Source organism: Hydra viridissima, unplaced genomic scaffold (assembly GCF_058129835.1).
Source record: "Hydra viridissima isolate aposymbiotic clone 2 unplaced genomic scaffold, HvirCarnegie_v1 scaffold_2, whole genome shotgun sequence".
Taxonomy (NCBI): Eukaryota; Metazoa; Cnidaria; class Hydrozoa; order Anthoathecata; family Hydridae; genus Hydra; species Hydra viridissima.
Window position 1 is genome coordinate 10720553 of NW_028324301.1, and position 10694 is coordinate 10731246.

At 31.8% G+C, this 10694-nt stretch overlaps 2 protein-coding genes across 6 annotated transcripts in view; both read right to left on the reverse strand.

Moving 5' to 3' along the window:
- LOC145182210 (uncharacterized) overlaps positions 1–8634 on the reverse strand; it is a 28920-nt gene extending 20286 nt beyond the window's left edge. For 3 of the 5 annotated variants that reach the window (XR_016450204.1, XM_090080240.1, XM_090080238.1), the window contains exon 1: positions 8513–8634. The gene's annotated coding sequence lies outside the window, so the exon portion shown is untranslated. Of the gene's footprint in view, positions 1–734; positions 905–8512 lie in introns of those variants that run through there. The other 2 variants (XM_090080239.1, XM_090080241.1) reach the window with 2 other exon arrangements.
- LOC149891873 (uncharacterized) lies at positions 1236–2171 on the reverse strand. Its single transcript, XM_090078020.1, has one exon. The coding sequence runs from the start codon at positions 2169–2171 to the stop codon at positions 1236–1238; it is 936 nt and encodes a 311-aa protein (XP_089934146.1).
- Positions 8635–10694: the final 2060 nt, after the last annotated feature.

The following is a 10694-nucleotide window of genomic DNA, read 5'->3' on the forward strand; positions in this document are numbered from 1 at the left end:
ACTGATGAAAGCTTGTAGGAAGAATACCAGCTGTCAATGTAAAGTTTGTAACCCTGATCAAGTAAGCCATCCATAAGAAACATAACAATTTTTGTTACAACGCAGCAATAATCTGAATTTAGAGTATTAGTCAGCTCAGATCCTGTGTATAAAATGGATTTCCATACATATCCTGAATCTGACTTGTATAATGAAAAAAGTTTTATACCAAATCTGGCACTTTTGCTGCGAATACACTGTTTCCAAGAAAGTCTACCTTTCATCAATTGATATATTTTGTGTAGGTATATACACCTCTTGGAATTTTTTTTGTCAAATAATCCCATACTGTGCTTATTTTGGATAAAACAGCATATTTATTTGGTAATGTGGTAGAATCAACAAAATGAATAAACTTATCGATTAACTTGAACATGTTATAGGATAACAACCACTTAATACCAGCACCTGCAAACAATCGATTTGTGGTGTAATACGTTTCATGACTGGGCTTCCAAAGTACTCCTTGATATAAAAAAATTGCAATATTTTATCTGACCTCTGAAACTATCACAGGCAACCAATGCCTCATTCTGGATTTAACTAATAATTCTTTTTTATTTATAGTTTAGGAAGCATATCGATTAGTTTAATTAACAATAAACTCACAAATTTCATCTGTAAAAGAAAGCTCAAACAAATAAAGAGGATCATTTTTGGGCGCTAATACACTTTCGCACCTCCTCCGAACTTACAGATTTTAATTGCAGATTCTGAAAGATCGTCGTTTAAAACGAAAAAAAAAGGTATTCAACAACAAATTTCATCAAAGTAAAGGGCTCTAACTCGATCTCGAAGTTTTGAAAAAATACACACAAAAACGCTAATATTCGCCATCTTTTTTAAACTTAACCAGTTTACTTATGTTTTGTTTGTAAAACTGTTTTGTTTATTAAATAACCTGGTTTTTATTGTCATCACGCATTAAATGTTCTTGCGCAAACATCGTTGTTTTAAAGTCATTAGTTATAAGTCATTAACTTCTTTATTTTATTATTAACTACCACGATTTTGCAATTAAAATAACGAAATATGCAATGTTTTAATTTTACCAAAAATAGTTTGTTTTAATAAATAAACTTAATATATAAGTTCTTATAAATTTCTAATATAATTTTTTGCATTGATTTATGATTTTCTCGTCTTTTATTAAATAAATATAATAACAAAAGTTTAATGAAACAATTTTTTTCTTATCAAAATCGATAGATATCAACAACTTGTTCCCAAAAATGAAAAAAACCGTGTTGTTTAAATCTTTGCGCCCACATGAACTCTGCCAAGTAATCAGGAATCATTTCTCGATTAGAAGAACCGAACATTGCTTTAAACTTTGATTTACTTCTCTGCCACATTGCCTCAACTCTATTTGTTGTAACTCCAGTAATAGGGTCTACAAAGTGATATGTATGGTTGACTGTTCCATGTTGATATCCGTGTCCTGCCAAATTTTCATACGCAGCCCACATATCGCTCCATATCACAGTACCAGGCATTATCCATTGTCTAATGATTGGTATTAGAGTGGCAGCGTCTCGACGCTCAACAGGTATAAGGAACCCTTCTTTTGTGGTGACATCATAACCGCCAAAAATCCATTGGTCTTCAACAATTCTTCCACGATTGTATTTCCTTTTTGTAAATAAGGACTCGTCAATTTCAACAATTCTGCCGGGACCACCTAATTGAACTGGGTTGTTCAAGAAATAGTTAACAGCTATGTCTCGACAAAACTGATTCCAATCTACGACCGTCGATTGACTAAAAATTTCTAACTCCTTTCTAATATCTTCCGACGACATTCCTCTACTTCTTCCAGCACTACGTGTCCACAAATAGGTAATTCCAATTATTTGCCACAGTTCTAAATGAGATCGTTCAAAGAAACTACCAACCCGTATACTAATAGTTTTTCTACAATGTTTAAACGGACACCTCCAAGTTATTTTGTCAACAGATCGATTGTATTGTTCTTCATTACATTGCAAGTTGCAACGAGGACAAGTAACATTTTGAGAAAGCAGACCAAACTCTCTACACCATCTAACGCACTCTTCTTTGTTCGTTTTAAATCGAACTCCAATATTTACTAAAAAAATACTATCGAACTCAGCTTGTGTAGGTCTCGCCATTTTAAATAGCATTTTATTACAAAGGCAAAATTAAAAACATTTAGGCTAATAGGAACCAGTCTTTTTTAAAGTAGAGTTTAAAGGCTATTAAAATTTTAAAAACGAAGACTTTGGAAAGGAAATATCCTATCTTGCGAAAAAAGATGGCGAATATTAGCGTTTTTGTGTGTATTTTTTCAAAACTTCGAGATCGAGTTAGAGCCCTTTACTTTGATGAAATTTGTTGTTGAATACCTTTTTTTTTCGTTTTAAACGACGATCTTTCAGAACTGCAATTAAAATCTGTAAGTTCGGAGGAGGTGCGAAAGTGTATTAGCGCCATAAAAGTGAACACGTGCAAAAGTAAATTATTGAATAAAAAGCTTATATGTTATGCAGTAATAAATTTTGTGACATAAAAAGACAGAAATTATGAGGAGATACACTAAAACGTAATATTACGGCATGGACATTCAGGAACCACTTTTAGTTTGCATAATATTACGGCATTGACATTTAGAAACCACTTTGGATTTGCGGATTATTTTTGCATGGACTGTTGAAGGGTTAAGACATAGACTAGCATCTAGAACCCACCGAACCCCGAGCTGGAAGGGGGCGGGGAGGGGGAAGGGACGGCGTTTGGTACGAAATATATCACTAATAAGGAAGATAAGACCACTTACTGTGATATATTATCAATTTTCTCTGGAGAGATCATTCAAAAAGTAAAATTAATGTTTCATTTTTAAAAGTTACCATGAGTTTAGGACAGATCCTGCTAAATACATTTGAATGAATGATATTCAGTCATTTAGTTTAATATCTAAATATTTTTTCCTGTATGTTCGTTTCTCAACAACAATTCAGGCTATGTTAATCATGTTGTATTCATTCTGCTACGTCTCCACTTATTCTCTTTAACCCTATAACGTCGAGCGCGACGTTTTCGTAACGTTTCATTTAAACGTATTTAGTACCGAAAATATAAAGTTTTTAGAGCCGTCGATGATTTTGACGATATCGTCACACTTTTGTAGTTTAAATGCAAACCCCTAGTCACGCATTCTAGCGGCAATATTCTTGAACTATTACTTGTTTTGACAGACTGCGCGTTTCAGATTAAGTGGTTTTTGGCACTTAGTGTATTTTCCGATTATTTTAAATCTACTGAAGTTTTAGTGGTGATATTTGCTGTGAATATTAAAAAAAACTGTAATAATTATAGTGAGAGTGTAATTCTTGTAAAAAAAACATTATATTTATTATATATATCTGCATTTTCCAAACTTTACGAATTCGTTACGTCCGTCTTTTGAGTCAAAGCGGACAAATATTATCACGGCATGGATTGTGGAATGTTTTATGGAAAACGGCGAATTTATGACCTAGATGGATGCGATTCAGAGTCAGATAAGGAACCAGATGCTAATATGGATGAAATTAGAAAATATAATGTGTATTATATTTAAAAATTTTGATTTTACAATATATAATGTTTACTTGATTCTTGTTCAAACTATTTTGATGATAATATTTATTTTTTACCCGCCACAGGAAGTGAATATATGCCCGACGACTCTGATTTGGATGAATTAGAAGACCTCCTAGTTAGTAGTGATAACACTAGTGAAGATGAGTTAGAATCTTCAGTTGTTGAAGTTGAAGAAGCTATTCCAATAGTTACAAGTTCTGAGCCAACAACATCAAGAACTCGAAGAACTGCTCTTTGGATGCACATTTCTGGAGCTGATACAGCTAGATCTATACCTGAATGGTTGGGACAAAAAGTTTCCTCTGGGGTGGTAAAACGCCCTGTTGAATATTTTAGGCATTTTTTCTCGGAGGATATTATTGCCCATATTGTCAACCAATCCAATCTTTATGCAATCCAGCAAAATCCCAATAAAAGTCTTGCACTAAATAGTCAAGAGCTTGAGCAATTTTTGGGTACACTGCTTGCTATGTCAATGGTGAAGCTCTCAAATTCACGACTATATTGGAAGAGCAAACTAAACTGTCCTATTGTATCGGAAGTGATCAGTAGAGATAGATGGGAAGATATAAAGTCCAAGATTCACTTCAATGATAATACAAAAATTCCCTTACTTACTAAGGTAAAATAAGCATAAAGCAATATATACCAAAAAAACCACACAAGTGGGGATATAAATTGTTTGTTCTTTGCGATGATAAAGGAATCATGTATGATTTTTTCATATATTCTGAGAAAATTGAACGGTGTTAGGAGAACCTGACTTGGGAGCTAGTTCAAATGTGGTGGTGAAATTGGCCCAATCAATTCCTGTGGGATTAAACCATCTTTTATATTTTGACAACTGGTTTACATCACTTCCTTTGATGACAACTTTGGCAAAAAAACAAATATTTTGCCTGGGAACCGTTAGAATCAATTGTTTGCCTGGGATACCACTAATCAAGGACAAAGATTTGATTAAACGAGGAAAAGGGTCCTATCAAGAGGTGACTGCTCTAGTTGAAGATACTGAAGTACGGGTAGTGAAATGGGCAGATAATAGAGTTGTCAACCTTATGTCAACTTTTGCATCGGCAGAACTGAAAGACAACTGTAAGCGATTTGACAAAAAGACAAAACAAACCATTACAATCGATTGCCCCACTATTGTGAAAACCTACAACAAGTTTATGGGAGGTGTTGATTTGATGGACTCGCTAATTGCACTATACAGAATTCATATCAGATCGAAAAAATATTACCACAAATTATTTTTTCATTTTATAGATGTGACTGTTGTGAACTCTTGGCTAATTTATCGTAGAGACTGCGAGAATCTTCAAATACCGAAAAACAAGATCCAAAGTCTGCAAGAATTTAAAATGAGCATCGCGGAAGCTCTTCTTCTTGAAGGAAAGAGTAATAGAGGCAAAAAAAGAGGCAGACCTTCTACTTCCTCTACTGATGTTGAGTTTGCGAAGAAAAAAAGTAGAGGTCCTGCCATCAAAAGTATCCCTGGAAGTGATGTTCGTTTGGATGGTCTTCACCATTACCCTGAGGTCACAAACAGAGGAAGATGCAAAAATGTAAATTGCAAGAGTGCACCAGTATTTTTCTGCAGTAAATGCAATGTTCATCTTTGTATCACAAAAGAAAAAAAATTGTTTTGTTTAATTTCACACTAACTAAAATAATAAATTAATAAATGTTGCATTATGTTTTATAAATAAAATAAGTTTTTTTATTGAATAACAAAATAATATAAAAAAATATAAAAATGAAGGTGCATTTTTAATTCTTGCATTATGGACCTATGGACGAATGTGACAATTAAGTTAAATTTAAAAAAAAATGCAAATTATATATTTTTTTAATATATTTTGGTTGTTACATATTGATAACTAAGAAAGTAAAAAAATAAAACCAAAAAAATTTTTTTTTTTCAAAAATTTTAAATTCAGGCGTTATAGGGTTAACTCTTCAATGTTCATTTAAACCTAAATTTTTCAAGGCTACCCTAATATTTGACTCAAAAAAAACAAATTCTTGAAAGAATGACACTTTCCCTTGAATTAAAAAATTTGCAGCGAGATAAGCTGATCAAAGACTAAAAGATAATTTACATTCCTTAAAATTACAAGCAAAAAAATGTTTATAAAAGTGACTTAACTAACTAGGATGGTTTATATTTGCTTTATTTCCTACTAAGAATCCTTAACAATTTGTTAAATTGATTAAAGAAGTTGTGAAAGTAGAAGTATCATCCCTTTTTCTAAACTATACTGAACCAATTCAAGTTTGAACGCCTCTTGTCTCCTGAACTTTTTTTTGTGTTTTTAAGGTGATGAACTTTTTTAGAATGAAAAGGAGGCCAAATATATTGAAAATAAAAAAATTGTTAATAAAAGAAATTGGTCACCTTTATTTTGAATTGTCGATCAAATTTTAGTGGTGCGCAACTACATTTTTTTTTTAAAGTGACTGTTTGGTTTTATTTAAATCGCAAGATGATACTTTTTTAACCCACATTTTTATTTACAGTGAGAACCTATTTTGAAGTTATTTACTGTTTAAAAAGTGCACTTGTAGAAGGGCACCCAAATTTACTCTGTTACAAAATATGAACTTTTGGTAGTTGACATTCTGTATTAGATCAACCGTTCTATAATACAGAACTACGTGTGATACAAAATGTGAAATTGTAGCTTAAATTTAATTAAAGTTGTTTATTTTAAAACTCAAGCGAAATGCTGTTGATCTTTTTGATTATCTCAGCTTCCAGAAAGTTCAAGATACAAATGGTTGAAAAGCAGGATCAAAGCATACACGCACACAACTGACTTATTCGCATCTTGTTATCGCATCCTGCTTAAAAGTGAGTTAATCCAAAAGAAGTGTCAAGCTTTGTGACCTACAATCATGATGATGACGAAGAAGATGAAGAAGAAGAATTGATATGCAAAATGAACCAATATGAAATATCTTCTCAATATCTGAAGGTGATATTTAAGACGAATATTTTTTTATTTAAGACGAATTTTACCTGTAAAAATTATTACACTGTTATTTTAGTACTATATTTAGTTTTTTTTTTTTTGTACATAGACATTTTTTGTAGCATGAAGAAAACAATTGCTTCATCATAAACTATTTTCTTCGCCGAATTTAAGAATACCTTCAGCTCTAAATGTCATGCTTGACAAGTTCTAGTTCTGCTACTCAATTTTCAGCATCCACAAAAATAATTTTCTTCAAATTTTAAAAGTCACCTGCAAACATTTATTTTTCGAAAATAGTTTCCGTAAAAGTTCTTCCGAAAACAATTTCTTCTCTTAAGGCACTTGTTACCCCTTTAAAAAACGTAGAAATAAGTCATTGTATTGAATTTATAAATATTTCTTTTTAACATAAAGGATGCTATTGTGGTACACAAGATACTTGTTAAAACTTCACATGTATACAAAATGTGAAGCATAATAATTCAGAACTCTGAGCCCTCGATCCTTTTAAAAAGAATAGAGAGCTGTAAAAAAAAAAAAAAGCTGAAAGGCCAGTAAAACAGAATACACTTTCAAATGTTGTTGAAGAGGCAGGAATACAAAACAAATTCATCATCCATATAAAATGTTGAAATTTGTATTTAGCCTCACAAAAAGAATAACACTTATCAAACGATCTGTTTTGTTTTTTTTTGCAGTAAAGCTTTTTCAGAGCAAATTTTTATCATCTTTAGATAATTGTAATGGATCCTCTTCAGGTGAGAAGCTGGAAACTAAAGGCTTATCAAAGTAGCTTGGTTTAGGTATGGATTGCACTGTTGCATCCTTCATCATGCTATTAATTTTTCATAAGCATTTTAAGTTAAAACATGAATGACTCTGAGATGGCAATTTAAACCTTAGGTGTTTCTCATTTTGGCTAAGAGACTTTTTTAACATTTATTACGTTTTGCACGGGTCTTGATTGTCTTAGTGAAAAACTCTTAAATTTGTAACTTCTTGAACATTCTGCAATGAAAAATGTGATAATTAGTTTTGATTTTCCTATTGTTTCGTTTTAAATGATATTTTTTTGTTCTTATCAAGAATTCCGAGCGAGAAAAATATCTAAGCTAACGTTTTTTGATTACTCAGTCGATTTTGTTTTCAAATATTTTTTAATTATTAAATCAACAAAGCCAACTACAACTTGTGTGGTTAATTAAAGTATTATTGTAACTTACATTTAAATTTAATGTTGTAAATAGCATTTTCCAAGGTAGTGCAAGAAACGACTGTAGTTATCAAGCTCATTTTGTAAAAAATGGTGTTCGTTCAACCTTTTTAATTTTTAAAGAGTTTTTGCAGTTAATTTCCCGTTTAGCATGAAAATCGTGTAATATTTCTGTGGTATTAGAACTTGACCTTAAAAAACTCAAAGAAGTATTGACCAAATAACCGAAAGTTTTTCCCGAGGTCGGGATCTCACGAAAATTCTTGAAAGAAGTATTCGAGGAAATTTTTTCATTCCAGAGGTTCGAAAACGGAGAAGTTTTTTCCCGTTTTCACGAATCTTATGGAGTCTAATAATGATAATGTTGTTTCTCGTTCTTACATAAATTACATAAAGTTATCTTGAGATTTTTACGCTTTACTTTTCAGTATAGTTAATGTTACAAAAGATTGTACCTCTGTTAGCGAGAAAAATAAGATAAAATGATACAAACATTTAAACTGGAGGATCAACTTTAAATAAAAAAGTTTTTTAGCCGGCAAAAAAAACTCTTGTGCTTGAAGATCAATAAACTATACTCCCTAAATATAATTTTTCAAAAAACACAAGTGGTAATTTACTTGGGGAAATAAAACAGATTTTTATTCTAGTACTTTACAATAATCGCACTAACCTTCAATACAACCACCCTGATTAAAACATCAAAGCATATTCCTCCCTTTATTTGCTTGATTGGTGTTAACTAGAAAAAATCAATTCTGAACATAATATAAGTTGTGATTATGTGAAGCTATCGAATTTTGCTTAATGACAGCACCCAATGAGCACCAGACGCCATGCGCACCAAATTTAACAATAACAATCATTGTTCTTAATGATTTTATTTGACTTTATGTTTAAGCAGTTAGAACCACACTATCACATGCGCACCAAACTTTTAAATTGAGAGAAAATCATCGAGCAAATCGAACAAATAAAGTTAAAAATGACAGTCTAAGCTGGATAATAATGACTAAAAAAAAAATCCTTTGATATCGTGGAACTAAGCTCTCAAAACTTCTCTTTCAAAGGGAAATTACTAAGTTATATAAGTTATTGTAAATTATTATAATAATTGTAAATTATTGCAAAACTTAAATTTGAATTTGTTTACATTAGTTGTTACAAAACATAAATCATTTCCGTAAGTTGTCATTTGGTACATCAAAATTAGGTCGTGCAGTTTTTTACTTTGAGAATTAATGTGAGACAACTTCGGCCACCTTGTTTTTCAAATCAGTAATAGATTGTTTTTTATGCATAGATTTTAAAGAGTATACCTGACTATATCTCAAGAAGGCAATATTACGAACGTTTTATTACGATACTAATAACAATCTCATTCTTTTATTCATATCTTTTCAAATTAACCTGTTAACCACCATTGCGTTTGCTCAACTACAAAAAAAAAACCTTCCAGGCATTGAATAAACATATGGACTCAGATGTAAACGTTTGGTTTACAAATAAAAATTTCCCCAGCTGTAACTAATCCCGATGGTAAAATATCCCCAGCTGTAACTAATCCCGATGATTAATTGACCAATTGATGAATATTTTTTGTGATGAAAGGTAGGCAGTAATCCAGTGGCAAGAGAATGCCCTATTCTGAATATAAAACCCTCAGTAAATAGACAAATTGCCGAGCTAAAAAGGTTTAATTAATTTGTAATATTTATTGATTCAAATTATACTTAACGGGTTTCACAATCTTCGCTGTGTTCTCATCACCATTCCATTTCCAAGCTGTTTTTTTTTAGTTTTAGGAAATAAACCTTGAAGAAACCAATAGAAAGTTTTTAGGAATAGTTCTGTTAATATAATGAACGGAATAAAGATATGTAGGGAGTCAGGAGCATATTTAGGAAGGACCAGGAAAAATGTTAATGACTTGTAAAACCTTATAGGAAAGGGAGTTTACAAGTCTACTATACAAGAAACAAACACTGCAATCACAAAACGAGACTTAGTTACATCAAACCGATTGTAATTGTGGCAAATGATCAATTAGCGTCACTAGGAAATAATTGTATGCATAAAAAGACATAACTGTGAATGTTAAGGGAATTATTTTCTTTATAAAGTATGTTAAATTTAACATAGATACATAGGCGTTTACGCATAACTAAAAACGATCTTTTTTCAACATTTTGCCGAAATAGTGAAACTACTATTTCGGCAAAATGTCGACTAAAATTGATTTAAAGTTAATTCCCGAGTTTAGTGAGAGCAAGCAACAATCAGCCAGCAGAAACTGATAAAGAAAATTTTGACAACAACAGCAGAGCGAAGTTGTTAGCCAAACTTGAATTGCCGCGCCAAATAGAAATACAGTGTGTGTGGAAGCAGTTGTAGTCGACTTCAAACCACTGGGTTTTTGTTTTTTAATGGGTATGAATGGAATAGTGGCACTTGGTAGAATATAGATTTCTGCAACGTGGGATATTTGTTTAATGGGAGAAAATGAAGCATGTTTATTTGGTCTAATAAGCGATATACCAAAAGATGTTTGTGATATGAATATAATAGCTCAGGATTTCTCAGCTTCATTTGAAATGGAAAATAGAGAATAGATAAATGGCTGGAAATGGAATGGCAAACCTATGGCTGGTGAATAAAATTGCTGAGTATACTATCCCTATCGACATAAAAAAACAATTACAAAAAAGAAATTGAAGAGTGGACAGAGAAAAATGGCTCCAAAAGTACGAAGTGAAAAAACACGGTACAGTAAAAGGTTTGGTTCAAACAAGGGAAAAGTGCAATTAGTGTCATCCGTGTTCGCCGTAAATGCTTCAATAAAAATGTTCAGGGAG

Coding starts and splice junctions, on each gene's coding strand:
- LOC149891873 (XM_090078020.1), bottom strand. CDS start 2,171: ATGGCGAGACCTACACAAGCTGAGTTCGATAGTATTTTTTTAGTAAAT.